Genomic DNA, 24,554 nt, shown 5'->3' on the forward strand with positions numbered 1-24,554 from the left:
CAAATCTTTTTATCCATTCATCCACTTATGGACCATGTCTCAGCTATTATTAATAGTGCTGAATGAATATTGGAGTGCATTATATTTTCTCTTTTATGTATTTTTTTATTAAAGTATAGTTGATTTACAATGTTGTGGCAATTTCTCCTGTATAGCATAGTGATCCAGTCGTGCATATATACCTACATTCTTTTTTTCATATTACCTCCCATCATGTTCTTTTTTTTTTTTTTTGTCTTTTTGCCATTCCTTGGGCCGCTACCGTGGCATATGGAGGTTCCCAGGCTAGGGGTCCAATCAGAGCTGTAGCCACCATCCTACAGAGCCACAGTAACGCGGGATCCCAGCCGCGTCCGCAACCTACACCACAGCTCATGGCAATGCCGGATAATTAACTGAGCAAGGTCAGGGATCGAACCCACAACCTCATGGTTCCTAGTCAGATTCGCTAACCACTGCGCCATGACGGGAACTCCATACTTCCCATCATGTTCTATCCCAAAAGACTGGATATAGTTCCCCAGGACACTATTGCTTATCCATTCTAAATGTAATTCTTTGCATCTACTAACCCCAAACTCCTGGTCCATCCCACTCCCTTCTGGCTCTCTCTTGGAAACCACAAGTCTGTTCCCTATGTCTGTGAGCCTGCTTCTGTCTTGTAGATAGGTTCATTTTGCCAATTTTTTATACCACACATAAGTGATACATATGGTATTTGTCTTTCTCTTTCTGACTTATTTCACTTAAGAATCCCTAGTTGCATCCATGTTGCTGCTAATGACATTATTGCATTCTTTTTATGGCCAAGTAGTATTCCACTGTATGTATATACAGTGTCTTAATCTATTTTTCTGGATATGAATGTTTAGATTGTTTCCATGTCCTAGCTATTGAGAATAGTGCTGCACTGAACATAAGGGTGTATGGCATATGCCCAGGAGTAGGATTGCTGGATCATATAGTACCTCTATTTTTAGTTTTTTAAGGACACTCCATTCTGTTCTCCATAGTGGCTACAACAAATTACATTCCCACCAACAGTGTAGGAGGGTTCCCCTTTCTCTCCAACATTTATTGTTTATAGATAATTTGATGGTGGCCATTCTGACTGGTGTGAAATGATACCTCAATGTAGTTTTGATTTGCATTTCTCTGAAAATCAGCAGTGTTGTGCATCTTTTTCACGTGCTTTTTGGCCATTTGTCTGTCTTCTCTGGGGAAATGTCTAGATTTTCTGACCTTTTTTTTTTAAATATTGAGCTGCATGAGCTGTTTGTATATTTTGGAGTTTAATCCCTTTTCAGTCCCTTTGTATGCAAAGATTTTTCTCCTATTCTGTGGTGTATCTTTTCATTTTGTTTATGGTTTCCATTGCTGTGCAAAAGCTTTTGTTTAGTTAGGTCCCATTTGTTTATTTTTGCTTTTATTTTCATCACTCTAGGAGGTCAATCCAAAATAATATTCCTGTGATTAATGGTAAAGAGTGTTTTGCCTGTGTTTTCCTGTAAGAGTTTTATAGTTTTTGGTCTCACATTTAGGTCTTTAATTCATTTTGAGGTTTTTTTTGTGTGTGTGGTGTTAGGGTATATTCTAATTTGATTCTTTTACATGTAGAGGAGCAGTTTTCCCAACATCTCTTATTGAAGGGACTGTCTTGTCTCCATTAGATATTCTTGCCTCCTGTGTGGTAGATTAATTGATGATAAATTCATGAGTTTATTTCAGGGCTTTCTATCCTGTTCCATTGATCTCCATTTCTGTTTTTGTAGCAGTACCATACTGTTTTGATGACTGTAGCTTTGTAGTATGATCTGAAGTCAGGGAGCCTGATTCCTCCAGCTCCATTTTTCTTTCTCAGGACTACTTTGGTTATTTGAGGTCCTTATGTTTCCACACAAATTTAAAATTTTTTTGTTCAAGTTCTGTGAAAAATGTCACTGGTGATTTGATAGTGATTGTCTTGAATATGTAGATTGCCTTGGGTAGTATAGCAGTCTTGACAATAGTGATTCTTCCAATCCAAGAATGTGCTATATCTTTCCCTTGGTTTGTTCATCTTTGATTTCTTTCCTCAGTGTCATAGTTTTCATAATACAGGTGTTTTTGTATGCTTAGGTAGGTTTATTCCTAAATATTTTAATCTTTTTAATGCAATGGTAAATGGAATTGTTTCTTTAAATTCTTTATTGGTTATTTCATTGTTAGTGTATATAAGTACAAGAGATTTCTTACATTAATTTTTATCCTAGAACTTTACCAAATTCATTGATGAGCTCTAATAGTTTTCTGGGGGCATCTTTAGGAGTTTCTATGTATTGTATCATGTCATCTGCAAACAGTGATAGTTTTACTTCTTCTTTTCCAATATGGATTCCTTGTATATCTTTTTCTTCTCTGATTGCCATGGATAGGACTTCCAAAAACATATTGAATGACAGTGGTGACTGTATATCCTTGTCCTTTTCCTGATCTTAGTGGAAATGCTTTCAGCTTTTCACCACTGAGTATGATGTTAGTTCTGGTTTGTAATATACGGCCTTTATGTTGAAGCATGTTCCATCTGTGCCCACTTTCTTGAGAGTTTTTATCATACATATATGTTGAATATTGTCAAAAGCATGTTCGGCATCTATTGAGATGACTATATGCTTTTCATTCTTCAATTTGTTAATATTGTGTATCACACTGATTGATTTGCAGATATTGAAAAATCCTTGTATCCCTGAGATAAATCTCACTTGATCATAGTGTATGATCCTTCTCAAGTATAATTGGATTCTGTTTGCCAGTATTCTGCTGAGGAGTTTTGCATCTCTGTTCATTAGTGATATTAACCTATGATTTTCCTTTTTGTGATATTTTTGCCTGGTTTTGGTATCAGGGTGATTCTGGCTTCCTGGAATGAGTTCAGAAGTATTCTTTCCTCTGAGATTTTTTGGAATAATTTCAAAAAGATAGGCATTAACTTTTCTCTAAATGTTTGGTAAAATCCACCTGTGAAGCCATCTAGCCCTGGACTTTTATTTCTTTGGAGTTTTTAAATTATTGATTCAATTTCAGCACTTCAGGACTAGTAATTTGTCTGTTCATATTTTCTATCTTTTCCTAGTTCATACTTATGAGATTACATTTTTTTCTAAGAAGTTGTTCATTCCTTCTAGGTTGTCCATTTTATTGGCATCTATTTGCTCATGGTAGTCTCTTATCCTTTATGTTTCTGTGTTCAGTTGTAACCTGACCGTGCCTTTTTTTTTTTTTTTTTGGTCCTGGCAGGATTCTGACTGAGAGGAGTTTACAAAATTGAAGAGAAAATATTCACCATCCTGAAGTACTTTTCAAAAGTACTTGTGTATTTGTTCAGACACCTACATACAGATAGAGATAGGTATTTACTGCATAACAACACAATGCACATGCTGTTTTGCTGTCCAGAGTTTCATTCAAAAATGTGTGTGATTTCCTTTAACTATATGGAATTTGAACTTGTTTTCAATGCCTTCAAAAATTTGACTGTATGGCTGTATCACAATGTGTTAAATTTATCAATTGGTATGTGTTTTAGTTCTTTCATTCACTTTTAAGATATTCTCACTGAAACGAACTTCTATATGGCTATGTCTTTGTACACAACCACAATTACTTTTTTAAAAATCTTTCTGGGGCTGCAGCCATGGCATATGGAAGTTCCCAGGCTAGGAGTCGAATCAGAGCTACAGCCACCTGCCTACACCAGAGCCATGGCAAGGTGGGATCCAAGTTGTGTCTGTGACTTACACCACAGCTCAGAGCAACGCTGGATCCTTAACCCACTGAGTGAAGCTAGGGAATCAAAACCACATTCTCATAGATGCTAGTTGGGTTCATTAACTGCTGAGCCACAACAGGAACTCCCACATCCACAATTACTTAATGTATGAATGTATAAAAATGAAGTCTTCTGTGCATTATTCTAGTATTTGAACAATATGAAAAAAAATCACGTTGGCTTTTTTGGAGATGTTAAGATGATTATAGTTAATTTTTGAGTTATTATTTACCTATTTTCAGAGGTTATTTCTAATTGGTAATTACCGATGGGGCCCTACTCTACAGCACAGGGAACTGTGTGCTTTTAGGTCACTTTGTTGTACAACAGAAATTGAAGAAACATTGTAAATAAACTATGCTTGAATAAAAGATGGTAATTATCAATAATTATAAAATTTCCAACAAAATAGCGTAGAGATATTTTTTTAAATATTCCACTTTTGTTTCCCTCTTTCTCTCTAGTGTCTTATTATGAGTTTTTAGATCCTTTGGTTGCTCTGGTCAAACCAATTAGTTCCCTCGGGGTAAAGTCCCCTGATCCATAAGCTCTAAACTAAAATGTTTTTGCAGTATCATTTGGTCACTGTTTTCTAGAGCTGTAATTAGCTTCATTTCTTCTTACATCAGGATTTTATATGGCATTTTGTTTTGGAGAACATAGAAAAGTCTCAGCTTTCCTGATGATGCTGTTCTCTTTATACAGGTAAAATGGGAGGATGTAAATAGATTTAACAATGCAAAGTGTGGCTTTAGTTTCAGACATAATATTTGTTGCTTTAATTGCTTTGAATATGAGTAATATCCTCAAGTGTATGAGTGTTATCCTAACACAACGTAGATAGACTCCAGGATAAGGAATTGAATAGTACAGAAGAATAATTGTATGAAAGTATATAGACACATTGCAAAAGGCTAACTGACTTTGACTTTAAGTTAGTATCACATTGTTCTTAGGGTAATGTGAAAGATATTAGCAAAAGTCAAATGGTGTTATAGTATTTTGGGTCATCATAGGTGGCAATTAATCATTCTGTTCCTAATGCTGATTAAATGAATGTTTCTTACTCTCTGCCACTTGATGAACAGTCAAGAAAAATGACTGAAATGTGAAAATATTTTTAAAAGGTAATCGTGTTTTCTTTCCATTAGCTTTCCTAGAGAGATGTGTATAAAATGATTATCTTCTGTAAGAAAGGGAAGCACATTTATTAGGAACTCAAGATTACAAGATGGAAAAGGATTTCATACACATTTAAGTAGAAGGGACTTAGAGACCAAAAAAATCCAAAGCTGAATAATTTCCAATGTCATGTCACTTTAAAATATGATTAGAAATTATCTAATATATAAAACTACCAGAGATTGAATTTGCCTTCCTGGTCTCTTACATGGTTAGAAATAGCATGTTGTGTTGTTGTGTATTAATTTTATCACTAAGCTGTAAATAGAATGAAGAAAGATTTGGAGAAAGTTAACAAATGAGAGTTGGGGGGGGGGTGGCAGGGGATAGAATAGAATAAGAAAGAAAGGAACCCTGAGTCCATGAGTGGAACTTAAAAAGGTATTGAGTTTGCTGAAGCTTTCAAACAGAAAGTGAAGGAGTGACATTTGTTTCATTTTTGCACATAAAAGGTTATTTGAAAGAACACAGAATTATTTATTTTTTCAATAGATATAAATAGTAAAAGTAGGGGTGGTATTTAATCAGAGGAAGCAGTGTTTTACTTGGATATAAAGAAGGTTTTGTGACAATTTGAAAGATAAAATGCAGGAAGTTTCAGCTGAGGGGGTTGTTAAATGCATAGTATTTTTAATTGAGGAAAAAATTTATATAAATGATACTTTAGATTAATACTGTGTCCAAATCTAACTGCTATCTGTAGATCCCTTTCAATTTGATGACTATTATTCAGTTACCAATATTCACTCCATCTGTAAAGGATTAAATGTCTCCATGGGGTATTAATCAATTCTCCATGGACCAAGAAAAGAACTAATCAAAACAGAAGGCAAAGAGGAAGGCCATGTCTTTTGCATGATGGATATCAAATTAATTTTTTTTTTTTTTGGCTTTTGGTTATTTCTTTGGGCCGCTCCCGCGGCATATGGAGGTTCCCAGGCTAGGGGTCAAATCAGAGCTGTAGTCACTGGCCTACGCCAGAGCCACAGCAACGCGGGATCCGAGCCACGTCTGCAACCTACACCACAGCTCACGGCAATGGCAGATCGTTAACCCACTGAGCAAGGGCAGGGACCGAACCCACAACCTCATGGTTCCTAGTCGGATTCGTTAACCACTGCGCCATGACGGCAACTCCTCAAATTAGTTTTTTACATGTGGGTAAAATTATTATGTTTGAGAAAATGTACTTCAGAGTATAACCAGTAGATAAGAGAAGAAGCATTTAGAACACTGTAATTCAGGAGTTTTAGCCTATGAATATTTGATGACTTTTCGGTGAATAAACATCATATCACTGTGTCTCCATTTAGAAACCTCTCTATAGCTTTTGACCTGAACTGAGATATAGATCCTAACTCTGTCTCAGGTGACTTTAAAACCTGAGATGACACAAGGACACAGGTTTGATCCCTGGCCTGCCACAGCAGTTAAAAAGATTTGACATTGCCGCAGCTGCAGCATAGGTCACAACTGTGGCTTGGACTTGATCTCTGGCTCAGGAGCGCCCTATGCCACAGGGCAGCCAAAAAATAAACAAAAGAACAAAACTGGAATGACCCAAACTTTTGAGTTTCTACATTCCCTGACATTAGGATAGGTACATCTAAGGTCCATATTTATATCTCATTCTTCTTTAAACTCACTTTTCCTAAAACTCTCAGTTCTTGCCTAGTTGATGGAGATTGGAGAGCCAAAAGGCAAATAAATTCACAGCTATATGCACATGGCTGATAAGAGCTTATTAAGAAACTCTCTGAAGAGCCTTAACACGTAAAAGATACCAGGAGATATAATACCACAATGTTTTAATACAAAATTCTACAATTACAGAATTTCTAGATTCAGTCCAGAAAGTACTGTCAATCATATCTCAAAAATTGTCTTTTACTTAAAGTAAGACTTATGCTTCTTTTCTTTGACATTCTATAAATTCTTCTTAATTTTTCATCCTTTTTAGGTTTACAATTTATTTCTTTTTCTCTAAGTCATCTCACTTTTATAGTTCCTTATTTTCTATTATTCTTGGTTGCTTAGGAGGTGAGCAGTTTTCTTTATCAATATTCCTTAATTATATATCTATATATTCCTAATTATATAGGTTTTTTTCATCCAAATACATCCTCTTCTATCTTTCAGCAATAATTCCTGAAGTATATAAATAGCTCCATTAATACCTTTTATGATTCTAAGTTTTAGGATACTTGGATAACAACACAAGTGTAGTCCTTAACTTTATGGGAGTTGCAGTCTCACTGGGAAGGAAAACAAATGAAAATATTAATGAACTGCATTTGTAGTGAGCATTACAAAGAAATGCAGTAGTTTTTAGAAAGCAAATATATTTAGTCTACACAGACTAGTTTTTATTTTGATGACTGAAAGAATGTGAATATTATAATCTCCTATTATATGTGGAGATAATCATAATATGCTATCCAAATACCTTTTATATATGGAATTTTGATATTATCTACTGTCCAATAACATTTCTTTTCTTATTTATTCATTTATGATGTGTATTTAGCACTATTATAGCCAGGTGAAAATAATAGAAGAGAAGCAACATTATCAGTTACTGAATATTTACACATAATAGATATACAATCAATAAAAGATTATAAAACCAAAATTATTTTATACCTCAAATTTTATATTTATTATCGGTAATATTATTATTGATAATAATATTTTATAAATATTATAATTATTTATAAAAGATTATAAAACCTCAATTGTTATAATTATATTATACCTCAGATTTTATAATTATTTTATACCCATTGTATACTTCTCTGAGAAGTCAGTATTACTAACTGCAATTTCATAGATGAACTAAGGTTCAAGAATTTAAGTAACTTGCCCCAAATCTCTTGTCAGTGGCTCAATATAGCTTAAATCTTTTTTTACAGAATCCAAGGCCACATTCTTTCCATTGTGCGATGTTGCTTCTCTAACTAAAACTGAAATTATAGGATAATGTGATATGGGAGTTCCTGTCATGGCGCAGTGGTTAACAAATCCAACTAGGAACCATGAGGTTGCGGGTTCGATCCCTGGCCTTGCTCATTGGGTTAACGGTCCAGTGTTGCCGTGAGCTGTGGTGTAGGTTGCATACACGGCTCGGATCCTGCATTGCAGTGGCTCTGGTGTAGCCTGGCAGCTACAGCTCTGATTAGACCCCTAGCCTGGGAACCTCCATATGCTGAAGGAGGAGCCCAAGAAATAGCAAAAAGATCAAAAAAAAAAAAAAAAGATAATGTGATATGTTCTTACACAGAGGCCTGAATAAGAAGCTTTTCAGTATACATGACACCCTTCATAGTTTTCAGCGTCACAGACCATGTGCTAAGTACTTTAGGGCAGTGCTCCTCAAATTATCTTTGGTAAAGGACCAGGGTTGTTTTTCTCAAATCCTTCTTCGACTGATACTTTAGAAAACATGAAATCATATGCTTGGGTTTTGCCGTGATGTGAAATTTCTGGAGAAATTTCTAAATACTTACTCTCAGTTTCTGCACCTAACATGATGTAAACTGGTGACAGACAGTTAATGGACCTGCACCTCTGTATGGACCATTTTTCATGGCTTCAGGAACTCCTAATATGAATAAGTCACAATCCCTGCCTTCGAGAAGCTTATAGTCTCCCAGATGAATTAGAACATTACTCAGTTTGCTAAAATACAAGAAATCCTAAAAAATATATGTTGGTAGTATAAAGCAAGACCTCAAATTGTTAATAAACCTAGAAGACAAGTGTTTTCAAGAGATAGGGAGTCAGTAGGATGGGTCATTTGCCAAAATAAGGCTTGTAGTCTTGAAAGTTGATGAAAGTGTTGAGAATTGATGAAGAGTTTGTGTGACCGGAGACAGGCCATATTAATTTCAGGTTGATTTCTGTTACCTCTGTTGATCAATCTTGTATCTTTTGAAAAACATCATAGCATCTACACTGGGAAGAAGCAGAGTGTTTTTAAATGCATAGAAAACCTGGTGGTTATGGTGGTAATATAAATTAAATTCTAGTAGTCATAAAGCAAGACTTCATAGATGTGGTCAACATTTAAATAATATTGAAGATGAATATGTTCCAGGAGGTAGGAACTGGGAAGGAGGAAAAAGGCCCTACTCTGGATGAAGATTATAGGCTTGAAAGATTTTTCAATAGTGATTATTATTTTGATGTGACTAAGGTCAAATCATGCTAGATCTGATTCAAAAATCAAAAAGTTTGAGGATGACTTTATATTACTCTGGTTGACTATTTTGTTTCTCCTGAGTTACAGGGCACCAATGATGGGAAGAAGCAGAGGTTCATAAAGACAGAGACAAGACACTGATAAGAACAACTCTATATAAGAGCCACTCATTTCTATGTGTAAACACTTTTAGAGTCCATAAACATATTAGGCCACTTTTAATACTAATAGCCTACTGGAAATAGGCTTTCGTAACTTTCATCTCTCCCCTCCAAATTCATTGAAATAATTATCATAATTTATATTTTTCCTATTGTCTTCCATCAGGTAGCAATATTAACAAAGCCCATGGATGGAGCAAATCATTCTGTGGTGTCAGAGTTTGTGTTCCTGGGACTCACCATCTCCTGGGAAATACAACTTCTCCTCTTTGTGTTCATCTCCACATTTTACGTGGCAAGCATGATGGGAAACTCCCTCATTTTGCTCACTGTGACTTCCGACCCTCACTTACACTTGCCCATGTACTTTCTGTTGGCCAACCTCTCCTTCATTGACATGGGAGTTTCTTCTGTCACTTCTCCCAAGATGATTTATGACCTTTTCAGGAAATGTAAAGTCATCTCCTTCAGTGGCTGCATTGCTCAGATCTTCTTCATCCACGTCATTGGTGGTGTGGAGGTAGTAGTGCTTATCACCATGGCCTTTGACAGATATGTTGCCGTATGTAAACCTCTCCATTATCTAACCATCATGAGCCCAAGAATGTGTATCTCCTGGATGACTGGCCTTATCCACTCCACGGTTCCACTGGCTTCTGTGGTAAACTTACCCTTCTTTGGGCCTAATGTGTTGGACAGCTTTTACTGTGACCTTCCTTGGTTCATCAAACTTGCCTGCACAGACACTTACCAGCTAGAATCCATGGCCACAGCCAATAGTGGACTCATCCCTGTGGCTCCTTCATCATTCTGATCATTTCCTATATTGTCATCATTCTCACTGTTCAGAAACACTCTTCAGCAGGTTCCTCCAAGGCTCTGCCCACACTGTCAGCTCACATCACTGTGGTAGTCTTGGCCTTTGGTCCTTTGATATTTCTCTGTACATGGCCATCTCCCTCCATACACCTGGATAAGTTTTTGGCCGTCTTTGATTCAGTTTTCAATCCTTTCTTAAATCCTTTCATTTACACATTCAGGAATCAAGAAATGAAAACAGCAATGAGGAGAGTATGCAGAAAGCTAGTACATGAGTTACACGAAGATCTCTTAAAAGTGATTCCTATATTATGAAGAGCTCTTGTTGCTTACTGATGTTCATTATTAAAGGCAATCTCAGGGAAAATCTTTTCTTCAGCCTGCTTTGATTTTATTATACACAGTGATGTAGAGTTTATTTAGTCTTTCACTTAGGATGGGATGGGGCATTAACTTCTGAAAAGAGAAAAAGAGTTACATATGAAATATTTCTAATCAAAGGTTATAGTAATATTGAGCTTTGATTCCAAAGGAATAATATTTTATGAAGTAATTATTACAAATACAATACTTCTTTAGGGCTGTCAGAACAGGGAGAACATCTCTCTCTTCATAGAAGTCTGCTTCACAGTCAGGAACTCCCATCAGTACCTAACAGGAGGTTTGCTTAGTGAAGTTTAAACTGAATGTTCCTGTTGTAGCTGCAGCCTGCCACATTCCACCCTCCTTTGGGACTCTTCCAGGACTGTACAAGGAGGGCAGAATCTTTGAGACCATGCATGTCAGACCACAGTGGGCATACACATCTTGGTAGAAGCCACGGGAGCTGTTCTTGAATTTAAAAACTGGGAAACACCAGAGTTTTTCTCTCTGATTAGAATTATACTTCTCAAGCCAATTAAAATTTCATTCCCCTTTTCTTTCTAATTCTTTCTCTTCATTTTTCTTCCATTGCTTATGCTTTCTGGGCTAGAAAAATGTTTCCCTCTTTCCTTCTCCTTTCTCACACTATCTTCCTTCTCTTCCCTCTGGTCCTATTATTCCTCCTCCTTTTGATCACAAGAGTTGAGCAATAGTCTGTGAGTGAGAGGAGAATAATTGCATGCCAAGTGTAGGGTCACTTACAAAAGTGGGTTTCATATTTTTGACTAAAACCCACACTATGGAGTACTGTATTTATTGCAGTGTGTACCACAGCCCAGCTTCATAAGGAATTGGAAAAAAGTTTTACGTAATATTATTTATTTTGGAAAAAAAATATTTTATTTCTTCTTCAATTACAAACTTTGGTTTACAAGTGACTTTGTCAGCTATAGAATCTATGCTAAGAAAATTACACAGAAGATGGATAATAACATTTATTGCCTCTAATTAAGAGAAGAATAAATAGCCTAAAATAACTGTATGCCATATATATAATGAAAGCAAATAGAAGTTGCTGCTTGAAAACCATACCATCTCTATCCATTCAATTTTGTCTTTTATTATCCTAATTTACACCAGGATAATACTTTATCTAGAGATAAATGTTCCATTTATCCCCCTTGATAAACAAAACCACATTCTATTACTTGCATAGTTGGAAGTATTTTTGGTCATATTACTTCTTATACAGTCTCAGTTACCCATATTAATTATGATTTTAATACTAGTTTCCATTTTACTGAGGATTCCCGAAGGTGAATAATTCAGGATTGACTGTCATATACAATCATTTCAGTAAGCCACTAAGCTCATAAACTCAAAATATAACCCTCAACAATGACATATATTCTACTCACACTTTCTTATAGGCAGTAAATATTATTCTTAAAGTAGCAAAAATGAATGTGTTCACTAACTTGATTAAAAAATGTAGATACTCTATAAAGATATACACAAAGTCATACACACACACACCCTTGGCAATGTTTGTTTCAATGTTCAATCTTATTTAAAAATCGTTCAGGGAATATCCATTAATTTGACACTAAACTAAGGTCTTAAAGTCACTAAGGATATTAAAAGCTAAATATAAGTAAATACATTACAGAATGCTTCAAAGTATAATTCAAATTTGTTGATCACATAGTTTCATTTTTTTCTAATTTTAGATGTTTGTTGTATAGACTATACAGTAAACTCAGGGGTAATATTTATAAAAATATTATCAAATCAGTCTGAATTATCCAAGAACATACTTTGATTATGTGAGTTTGATCATGTAAAAATGCTTTTAGCTAGTAATTACTATGAGAATTTTTTTCTAGTAAAAGCTACCTCATTTAAAATAGTAAAATCAGTTAAAAGTTTTTGGAATATGAATTTTATTAGATTGATTGCAGCATCTATTAATCTTTACAAACTGATTCTTATAGAACCTATTTATTTTTAAATGCTTTGTATAAGAGTTATCACTATTTCCTTGATGTTTTTTCATAAACAAACATGAAAATATTTCCTGTTTGTCCAGTAAGAATAATGTGTTTCAAATACAGAAACATGGCCACACATAAAGCTTTTAGGATCAATTTTACCCACTCACCAACAGATCAAAACTAGAATCAGATTCACCAAGACAGCAAAAGCAGAGATACATACAGACATTGGATCTTAAAGAACTTTCTACTTCCAATAGAAATGAGACATATTCTTATACAAATAGATTAAAAAAAAACTAGCAAATAAAATTCTCCACCATTTCTCATTGATAGACAGTAGGTCCTGCACTAGTTTTCTAGAGCTGATATAACAAAGTATGATGTACAAACTGGATTTTTTTCACACACAGAAATCCCTGTCACACATTCAGAAGTTCAAAATAAAAGTGTTCAAAAACAACCCTTCTGAGGAATGTGAAGGAAGGATCACTTCCACTTCTCTTCCCTTGGTTTATACATGACTGTCTTCTCCTATATCTCTTCACATCATCTTCCCTCTATGTGTATTTGTCTCTGTGCCCCAATTTCCTCCTTTTAAAAGCATACCGGTAGTTTGGAGGAGGGCTAATCCTAATTACCTTCTCTTAACTCATTATACCTGTGATGACCTTATTGCCAAATGAGGTCACATTTTGAAGTATTGGGGGTTGGACTTCAGCAAATGAATTTTGAGGGGATACAATTCATGCCATGACAGACACTCACTGCCCCAGCAGAGGTTACCAAAAGGCCATATTATGAATCTAAATTCATAATCTCTTTTGCCACCAGTGTGGAATCATTTATCAGGATCCAAACCAAACTTGTCCAAAGACCCAGAAACAAACAAATCAACAGACTAAAAAAAATTACCAAAGCACAAAAGCAAAACAGAGGTTGGAGTGGCAGTGAAGGTAAAGTTTACTGTTATTTAGGATTCAGTATGGAAACTGAGAAGAGACATGCCTGGGCTTAAATGTCCCATGAAGGGCACTGCTTAGGAAGCACAGTTTATTGGTTCCAGAAGGTGTCCACTCAGATATTTTGATGTGCCTTAAAAATCTTCATATTATAATTTTCAAGAAGTTAAAAACATGATTCATAAAGAAAATCATATGTTCAGTATTTATTAATTTAGTAATGATAGAATAGCAAGATTGGAAGCTGCTTGCAATCAAGTTTTGGTGGAATAAGTTTCTAAGATTAAATTAATTTGGCCTATAGTTTTCTTTTTTTGTGGTATCTTTGTCTGGTTTTGGAATTAGGGTGATGGTGGCATCATATGTCTTTGGGAGTGTTCTTTCATCTTCAACCTTTTGAAAAAGTTTAAGGAGGATAAGTTGAAGTTCCTCTTTGTATGTTTGGTAGAATTTTCCTGTGAACCAAATGGTCCTGGACTTTTATTTGTAGGGAGTGTTTTTATGACATATTCATTCTAGTGAGGCAGACTATTGCCTTTGGAACTGATAAGCAATGAGATCCCACTGTATGTCACTGGGAACTGTATCAAGTCACTAATGATGGAGCATGATAATGTGAGAAAAAAGAATCGATACATGTATGTGTAACTGTGTCACCATACTTTACAGGAGAAAATTGACAGAACACTCTAAACCAGCTATAATAAAAGAATCTTTATATATTGAAAATAATTAATTAATTAATTAATTTGGTCTGTAAATGGCCTCCGTATCTTTTGATTTCAGTAGTGGCATGATTCTAACCTGTACCATAATTGGGCTGAAGCTCAGTTATCAACTTTAGAAATTTATTTTTCTTTTGTCCATGAAGCTTTTTATTTTAAAATTTGTTTGTGTATGAAACATGCAATAGGCCCATAGAACATATTAGCTCTTGAATTAAGAGAACCCACTTATTTTGATAGGGATTGCATTGATTCTGTGGATTGCCTTAGGTAGTATGCTCATTTTAACAATATTAATTCATGCAACCCATTAAAACAATATATCTATCCATCTGATTATTTCATCTTCAGTTACTTTTATCAATGTCTTACAGTTTTCCAAGTACTGGTATTTTATCTCCTAAGTTAGATTTGTTTCAAGGTATTTTACTAATATGTGTTCTATCCTGGATAATGTTCCATGTGCAGTTGAAAATAATGTGTATTCTACTGCTTTTAGATGGAATGTTCTATATATACATGTGTGAATATAGAACAAACCAAAAATACAATATGTATGTATTAATTTTATTTGCTTTAATATGTCATATAAGACCCGTGTTCCCTTACGGATTTTCTGTCTGGATGATCTGTCCATTGATGTAAGTGGGGAGTTAAAATTCTCTACTCTTTATATGTTACTGTCAATTTCTCCATTTATGTCTTTAATATATATATTTTAAAATATTTAGGTCCTCTTATGTTGGGTTCATGTATATTTAAATTGTTACATCTTCTTGGATTGTTTCCTGGATCATTATGTAATGTCCCTCTTTATCTCATATTGTTTGAGTAAACTCTATGTTGTCTGATGTAACTTCTGTGATCTTGGCTTGTTTTTTTCATTGCCATTTACATAGAATACCTTTTTCCTTCCTCTCACTTTTAGTTTCTGTGTGTCTTTTGATCTGTAGTAACTATTATAGGGAATACTTATGAGTCTTGTTTTTGTATCCATTCAGCCACTCTATGTCTTTTACTTGGAGTATTAGTCCATTTACATTTAAAGTAATTATTAATACTTATACACATGCTATCACTTTATTAATTGTTTGGAGGGGGGTTGGTAGTTCTTTTTTATTCCTATCTCTTTTTTTTGTTCTCTTCCTTGTAATTTGATGATGATTTTAGTGTCATATTTGAATACACCACATGGGTGACTCAGTGAAGACAAATATGTAAAAGTAGGAAATCATCCACACACAAATATCAAAACCAGCAGTCATGAAAAAAGGAGAGTACAAATGCAGAATATTGGAAATGCATTTGAAATTGAGACCAGCAACTTAAAACAAGCATGTAGATAGATAGACAGAATGATAGATAGATAGATAGATAGATAGATAGATAGATAGATAGAGGGATAGAGAGATAGACAGATAGAAATATATCTATATATCAGTTTGATTAGGTCCCATTGGTTTATTTTTGCTCTAATTTCTATTGCTTTGGGAGACTGACCTGAGAAAATATTCATGAGGTTGATGTCAGAGAGTTTTTTCCCTATGTTTTCTTCTAGGAGTTTGATGGTGTCCTGTCTTACATTTAAGTCTTTCAGCCATTTTGAGTTTATTTTGGTGCATGGTGTGAGGGTGTGTTCTAGTTTCATTGCTTGGCATGCAGCTGTCCAGGTTTCCCAGCAATGCTTGCTGAATAGACTTTCTTTTCCCCATTTTATGTTCTTGCCTCCCTTGTCCAAGATTAATTGACCATAGGTGTCAGGGTTTATTTCCGGGTTCTCTCTTCTGTTCCATTGGTCTGTCTGTCTGTTTTGATACCAGTACCACACTGTTTTGATGACTGTGGCTTTGCAGTATTTCTTGAAAAGCTTTTGCATGGCAAAGGAAACCAAAAAGAAAACAAAAAGACAACTGACAGAATGGGAGAAAATACTTTCAAATGATGCAACCGACAAGGGTTTAATCTCTAGAATATATAAACAACTTCTACAACCCAACAACAAAAAAGCCAATCAATCAATGGAAAAATGGGCAAAAGACCTGAATAGATATTTCTCCAAAGAAGATATACAGATGGCTAGCAAACACATGAAAAAATGCTCAACATCGCTGATTATAAGAGAAATGCAAATCAAAACTACCATGAGATACCACCTCACACCAGTCAGAATGGCCATCATTCATAAGTCCACAAATAGCAAGTGCTAGAGGGGCTGTGGAGAAAAGGGAACCCTCCTGCACTGTTGGTGGGAATGTAAACTGGTACAGCCACTGTGGAGAACAGTTTAGAATCCTATACATAGAACTTCCATATGACTCCACAATCCCACTCTTGGGCATATATCCAGATGAAACTCTACTTAAAAGAGACACATGCACCCGCATGTTCATTGCAGCACTATTCACAATAGCCAGGACATGGAAACAACCCAAATGTCCATCGACAGAGGATTGGATTCAGAAGAAGTGGCATATATACACAATGGAATACTACTCAGCCATAAAAAAGAATGGCATCATGCCATTTGCAGCAACATGGATGGAACTAGAGACTCTCATACTGAGTGAAATGAGCCAGAAAGACAAAGACAAATACCATATGATATCACTTATAACTGGAATCTAATATCCAGCACAAATGAATATCTCCTCAGAAAAGAAAATCATGGACTTGGAGAAAAGACTTAACCCACTGAGTGAAGCCAGGGATCAAACCTGCAACCTCATGGTTCCTAGTCAGATTCATTAACCACTGCACCATGACAGAACCTCCTGTTATTTGTAGACTTTTTGATGATAGTCATTCTGACAGATACAAGGTGATATCTCATCGTGGTTTTAATTTGCAGTTCTCTTATGACTGATGATGTTGAGCATATTTTCATGTGCCTATTGGTCTTCTGAATGTCTTCTTTGAAAAAGTGTTTAAACAGGTCTTCTACCCATTTTTTAAAAAGGTTGTTTTTATTGATATTGAATTGTATGAACTATTTATATATTATGGATATTAACCTCTTATTGGTCATATCATTTGCAAATATTTTCTCCAATCAGTAGGTTATCTTTTCATTTTGTTGAAATTTTCCTTTGCTGGGAAAAAACTTTTAAGTTTAATCATTAGATACTTTTTGTTTATTTTTTCTTGTGTTTCCTTTGCTTTAGAAGCCAGATGCAAAGCAATATTGCTATGATTTATAGAAAGCTGTGTTTATTACATTTTTTCTCTTTAGCATTTTTAAATATATCCTTCCATTACTTCCTTCTGGCCTGTAATGTTCCTGCTGATAAATTAGCTTGTGTTCTTACAGGGTTTCCCTTCTATATGATCAGTTGTTTCTCTCTTGCTGCTATAAGATTCGCTCTTTAACTTTTGCCACTTTAATTATAATATATCTTGATGGGGGTTCTTGGAGTTGATCTTTTTTTGGGACTCTCTGTGCTTCCTTTACCTAGTTGTCTGTCTCCTTTCCCAGGGTAGGGAAGTTTTCAGCTATTATTTCTTCAAAGAAGTTCTTTGTCTTCTCTCACTTCTCCTTCTTGGACACCTATAAGTTGAATGTTACTATATTTGATGTTGTCTCAGAGTTGTCTTAAACTAGCATTGTTCTTCAAAAATTCTTTTTTTAATCCATTCTGACTGGGTGACTCACCACTCCATCTTACAGATTACTTATCTGTTCTGTATAATTCAATCCTCTGTTGATTCCCTCTATTATATTTTATTTCAGTTATTGAATTCTTCAGCTTTGATTATTCTCTTAGTAGTTTGAGGTTGATGTGGAATCAGAATAGGACTCATTGAACACTATGATTGAGTCTGTTTTGAAAGCTGTTGGATTTTTGTTGGAACAGCAAAAAAAAAAAAAATGTTAAAGGAGAGTTTCCTGATGAGGTTTCACAGTAGGTCTAGTGAGAACTGATAAAAATAGGGGCACTGAAAAAGAAAAGGTTAGATACATGGCAGATACATTAAATTGAAAAAGAAATCGACATATTTCACCCATTTAAAAATTACCCCAAACTATGTGATTGGCAATGTTCAATATTTTTAAATGAGCACTTGTTATTTTTATCACAGTTTTTGTCAGTAAATCATTACAAATAAAATTAATTTTACTCATCCTATAGGATTCCTCTTGCCCTCCCCAGGGAAAATTATTACTATGAAGTTCTTATATAGCTTTCTTATTCAAATTTTTATATTTCTAATATGCATATTTTGTATATTTATTGAAAAAAACACATATTCATGGACTCAGAGAGTTCAAATCTATGTTGTACAAAGGTCAACTCTACATTTTATTCAAGCATTCAGCCAATATTTATTCATGATTCTAAATTTTTGATTCACTGGATTAAAGAAGATAGAAGTAGCCCTAAATTTTATGGGGCTTGATGCCTAGTTGGAAAGGAGAAACTAAACAAATAGTAAATGATATTTGTGGCAAGTACTGCTAATAAATACAGATTCCTTGAGAGCAAATCAGTTGAACTTATACAAGAAGATAGTTTAATTTTTACCACTAAGAAAATGTGAATATTATATTCATCCTAATTATACATTGAAATATATTTTCTGACATGGAAGTTAGATGATCCCTATTGATCAATAGTATTTATTTTCTTTTTCCTTTTTTCAATTCTAATTTTAATTCTTTGTTTTTAGGGCCATGCTTGTGCCATACAGAATATCTCGGGCTAAGGGTTAAATTGGAACCTTAGCTGTTGACCTATGCTGCAGCCACAGCAATGCCAAATCTGAGCTGTGACTGGGACCTACACCACAGCTCGTGGCAATGCCAGATCCTTCACCCACTGAGCAAGGTCAGCATCCTCATGGAACTAGTCGGTTTGATTTCAGTTGAGCCACAGTGGGAACTCCAATAGCATTTATTTTCTTATTTATGTATTCATTATATCTCACGTGTTGTGTGTTGTTTGTTAGAGGAAGTGAAATAAATAGAAATGAACATAACATTTACTGAATACTTACTATAACCTATGATTAAGACAGATCAATTATTTTACTTATTACAATTTCATATATAAATGTACTGAAGCTCAAGAGTTTAAGTAAATTGCCCAAGATCATGTTGTTTGTAGTTAGTAGTCTAAATCTAAAACCCATATTCCTTTTGCTAAAGTGAAGTATCTCTAAATAAGAGTAACTAATTACAGGATAATGTGATAATTTCTTATATAGAGAATTGTACAAAATGGTTTCCACACTACAGTAAGCATTTCATAATTCTAAGCTTTTCATACTGCATGCTAAGTATGCAAAGGCAGTGTTTCCTCAAATTAACTGGGTCAAAGCATAAGATGTTTTTCTTTCATTCTACTCTTTCATGGACTATGAATTGGACTTTGGTAAAATACAAGATCAGAAACCTCAGTGTCACTGCAATATCAAATTGTTGGAGAAGTTTCTTACACTTCACAAAGTCTGTACCAAATATGATGCAAACTATTAACCATCTGTTATTGCTTCATGGGCCTTCACCTCTTGGTGTGGACCACTTTTTCTCTGCTTCAAGGAGTACAAATATGAATGAGTTATAATTCCTGAGTTAGAAATTGGTTCACAATAGCACAAAGGATAGGAAAATAAATGCTAGTAATAATAAATCAAGGCTTTGTAGATGTGGTAAGCACCTAAGTAATATTGCCGGTGAGGAGTTCCTGTCATGGCTCAGCAGAAACGAATCCGACTAGCATCCATGAGGACGCAGGGTCCATCCCTGGCCTCACTCAGTGGGTTAAGGATGGGGCATTGCTACGAGTTGTGGTGTGGGTCACAGACATGGCTCAGATCCTGTGTTCCTGTGACTATGGTGTAGGCTGCAGCTACAGCTCCAATTCAGCCCCTAGCCTGGGAATGTCCATATGCCGCAAGTGCAGCCCTTCAAAAAAAAAAAAAAAAAAGAAAGAAAGAAAGAAAGAGAGAAAGGAAGGAAGAAATATTGAAGGTGAGTATATTCCCACAGGTGGGGCCAGGTGAAGGTTTATAGGCTTGGAAGAGATCACAGTAGTGATTAGTCCTATGTATCTTGGGCCAGATCATATTAGTTTTGAACCCAAAATCAAAGGTTTAGGGTTGAATTCTTATTCTTCTTATTGACCATCTTGTATCTCATTTGTATGATTATGACATCCAACCTGAAAGGAATTAGAGGGTCTTAAATGCAGAGACAAGTTGGTGATAGAGAATAGCTCCATATGACTGCCACTAATTTTTCTGTGTGATCACATTGCAAAGACTGTGAGGTCACTTTTCATGCAAAAGTAGAAATAAGCATTCATAATTGACTTCTATTCCAATTTATTAACATAATTATTATATTTTAAATTTTCTCCTATCATCTTCCTTCAGGTAGCAATTGCCTACAAAACCAATGTATGAAGCAAATGAGTCTGGATGTCAGAGTTTGTGTTCCTGGGACTCCCTAATTCATGGGAGATCCAGCTTCTTTGTGTTCTCCTCCACATTTTACATGGAAAGCATGATGGGAAACTCCCTTATTTTGCTCATGGGGACTTCTGACCTTCACCTTACACTCCCCCATGTATTTTCTGTTGGCCAATCTCTCATTCACAGACCTGGGAGTTTCTTCTGTCTTTACTCCTGGGATGATTTATGACATTTTCAGGAAGGAGAAAGTCATCTCCTTTAATAGCTGCGTCAGTCAAATCTTCTTCATCCATGTTTTGGGTTTTGTGGAAATGGTGCTGCTCATAGGCATGGCCTTTGACAGATATGTTACCTTATGTAAGCCTCTCCATTATCCAACCATCATGAGCCCAAAAATATGCATCTTCTTTTTAGTGGCTGCCTGGATAATTGGCCTTACCCACTCCACAGTTCAACTGGCTTTTGTGGTAAACTTACCCTTCTGTGGGCCTAATGTGTTGGATAGCTTTTAATGTGACCTTCCTCAGCTCATCAAACTTGACTGCATAGACACAGATCAACTAGAGTTCATGGTCTATGCCAACTGTGGATTCCTCTATTGGCTCCTTCTTCATTTTGATCATTTCCTGCATTGTCATCATTCTAACTGTTCAGAAACACTCTTCAGCAGGTTCAACCAAGGCTCTATCCACACTTTTGGCTCACATTACTGTGGTAGTCCTGCTCTTTGGTCCTTTGATATTTTTCTATATGTGGCCTTTTCCCTCCACACACCTGGATAAGTTTTTGGCCATCTTTGATGCCGTTCTCACCTCTTTCTTGGATCCTTTCATTTATACATTCAGGAATCAAGAAATGAAGGTGGCAATGAGGAGAGTACGCTGACACCTAGTCAGTTACAGAATGTCTCTCTTTTTTTTTTCTTTTTTTGGTTTTTAGGGCCATACCCATGGCATATGGAGGTTCTCACGCTAGGGGTCTATTCTGAGTTACAGCTGCCAGCCTACACCACAGTCATAGCAACACCAGATCTGAGCCTCATCTGTGACCTACACCACAGCTCAAGGCAATGCTGGATCCTTAACCCACTGAGTGAGGCCAGGGTTTGTACATGCAACCTCATTTGTTTCTGCTGCACCACAAAAGGAACTCCCCAGAACGTCTCTTAAGTGATGACTGTATTGTAATTGTCCTTGTTTTTTTTATCAGTGGTCATTACTGATGATCAACCTTTCAAAAAAGCTCTTGTTTGTACTACCTTGGCTTAATTATACACTGATATTTACTCCATTTTTTCTTTCACATAGGAGGCAGAGACATTCACTTTTGAAAGAGAGACTTACATAGAAAGTATTTGCAAACCCAGAGATTATAATAATCTTGAGCCTAAATTCCTAAGTGATAATATCTATAAAAAGTTGTTTTTATAAATAACTACAAGGGAATGTTTCTTTGAGGCTTTCGGAACAGGAACAAATCTTTCCCAATCTACCCTAATGTAGGAGGAATTCAACTTAACTTGACTACATCTGCATGCTCTATATTCCAAATATCATCATGTTCAGAGAGACAGAGGCTTAGGATTTCAACATGTCTGTTTGGTGGACACATATCAATCTACAATACTAATACAAGTAGTATAGGTATTTGGAAAGAAGGATGACTGTAGGATTAATATACCTACTGAAAAATGTGAAAATATATTTAAAATAAACAGTACAAGACACTTCGGCTCTTTTAAAGGCAATTAACTCTATTTTAAATAACAGAGCATGTGAAGTCAGCATGAAGCACAAAAATTCATTCCTCTGAGCTAAAGACTCTCTGCTAACTAGGATTATTATACATGTGGTAAAGAACAATGTTTACTGCCTTTTCAAAAGGAGAACTAATATGCCAAGATATATTTGTCATGTCAGTAGTTCCTTTTGTGGCACAGGGAAAATGAATCCAAGTAGTAACCATGAGGTTGCAGGTCAATCCCTAGCCTCACTCAGCAGTTTAGGGATATGGCGTTGCCCCATGAGCTATGGTATAGGTTGCAGATGCAGCTCAGATCCTGCATTGCTCTAGTTGTGGCCCAGGCTGCCAGCTATAACTCTGTTTCAACCCGTAGCCTGGGAATCTCCATATGCTACAACTGCAGCTCTAAAAAAAAAAAAAAAGCGTCATGTCATTATAAGAGAGCAAACGAAATTCTAGACTTCCTTCAATATATTTACTGGTAAAGCATTCCTAAGTTTTCAAAAGTAAATCCACCAAAACTGAACTATACAGACTTTGCCAAAATATTAACATGAATCATTTTTTCTTTTTAATCCTATTATTTAAATATTATATATCTAAAATTTATATTCACATATGAATATATATGACCAAGGCAAACAAAATTGTCTTCTTAATGAATCTTTTAGAGCTTTCAATCTCCATTGTGTTTTGTCTTTTACTATCCTCTTTTCAGATTTTGGAATAAGCAGATATTTTATCATAGGACAAATTTGTCCTTTTAATCCCTTTGAGGGTACAAAACCAAATGCTGTTACCTTGCAATGTTACTTTTTGGGGGACTATAATAACTTCTAGAAGAGTCCCTTGATGATCCATTTTATGACATTAACCAAACCAACTTTTAATTAATGACAGAACTCTGTTTAAAAAAAGAGAGAGGGAATGATGATATTTAAGTGGCAAAAACTGATTTTATTTGAGAACAACTACAGTAAGGAAAAAGAGATCTAAGTATACAAGTGGGCTCAATTTCCAATACAATTATGATAAGTGGGTATTTATATCCAAAGAGCGGCAGATGGGGTGGGTGTGGGTGGTTTCAGTAGTACATAGAAATCACTAAGTAGAGACACTAAATGCTCTCACTAATGGAGAATTCTTGCTAAACTGTCCAAACAAGGTTCTTGCTGAGGGCAAGGAGGGTGATCAGATATCAAGAGTAGCACTTTCAAAATTTTTATTAGATACCAAGGCTGGGGAATTTCCTTTAAACTAACTTAGCAGGCAGGGTTCTTGCTATATCTGGACTCTGCAAGCCTGGTGAAGATGGACCTCAGTGGAGGCCTAGTGGAGAAGAGAGCTCAGAGGAGCATGACTAATATTTGATAAAGGACAGAGTTTTTGTCAGCTTAAAGTTACGCAATTGAGAATTATCTGATTGTCTGTCATATGTAATTGTTTATTGACTAACATAGTTCAGAACACTCAAAATATGACCCACTACTGCCACAAACATACTATTTACACATTCTTTTTTTTTTTTTTGGTCTTTTTGCCTTTTCTAGGGCCACTTGCATGTCATATGGAGGTTCCTAGGCTAGGGGTCTAATCGGAGCTATAGCCACTGGCCTACACAAGAGCCACAGCAACGGGATCCGAGCCACGTCTGTGACCTACACCACAGCTCACGGCAACACTGGATCCTTAACCCACTGAGCAAGGCCAGGGATCAAACCCGCAACCTCATGGTTCCTAGTGGGATTCTTTAAACACTCTGCCATGACGGGAACTCATATTTACACCTTCTTAAATATACTAAACATTACTCTGAAGTATCAAAAATGAACATATTTTATAACATGATCCAAAGATATACATGTTCTATAAAGCCATAACACACACACACACACACACACACACACCCCATGACCAATGTTTCAATACTCATTCTTAATTAAGACTTATCCAGTTAAGTGCCCACTACATTATTAACACTAAACCAAGATTTTAAAACAAATAAGAATCTTAGTTTTTATTATAATGGATTTAATACAAAACAAAATTATAATTCTAGTTGATTAACGATAACTCTGCATTTTTCCAAAATGTTAAGTGCTTGCTTTATTCTCCAATGTGATAAGATCAGGAAAAGGAATTATAACTATTTTCATTTTAAAAATGCTATTAAATTAGTCTGTGT

At 35.4% G+C, this 24,554-nt stretch overlaps 1 protein-coding gene and 1 pseudogene across 1 annotated transcript; both read left to right on the top strand.

Moving 5' to 3' along the window:
• Positions 1 to 9,539: 9,539 nt before the first annotated feature.
• On the top strand, positions 9,540 to 10,486 carry LOC125136726 (olfactory receptor 4F3/4F16/4F29-like). The gene is given in 2 exon segments (XM_047797521.1): positions 9,540 to 10,146; positions 10,149 to 10,486. Coding segments are annotated over 2 exon segments (945 nt in total).
• Positions 10,487 to 20,632: 10,146 nt separating this feature from the next.
• LOC125136727 (olfactory receptor 4F3/4F16/4F29-like) lies at positions 20,633 to 21,511 on the top strand (annotated as a pseudogene).
• Positions 21,512 to 24,554: the final 3,043 nt, after the last annotated feature.

The sequence above is a fragment of the Phacochoerus africanus genome, chromosome 9 (assembly GCF_016906955.1).
Source record: "Phacochoerus africanus isolate WHEZ1 chromosome 9, ROS_Pafr_v1, whole genome shotgun sequence".
Classification (NCBI taxonomy): domain Eukaryota; kingdom Metazoa; phylum Chordata; class Mammalia; order Artiodactyla; family Suidae; genus Phacochoerus; species Phacochoerus africanus.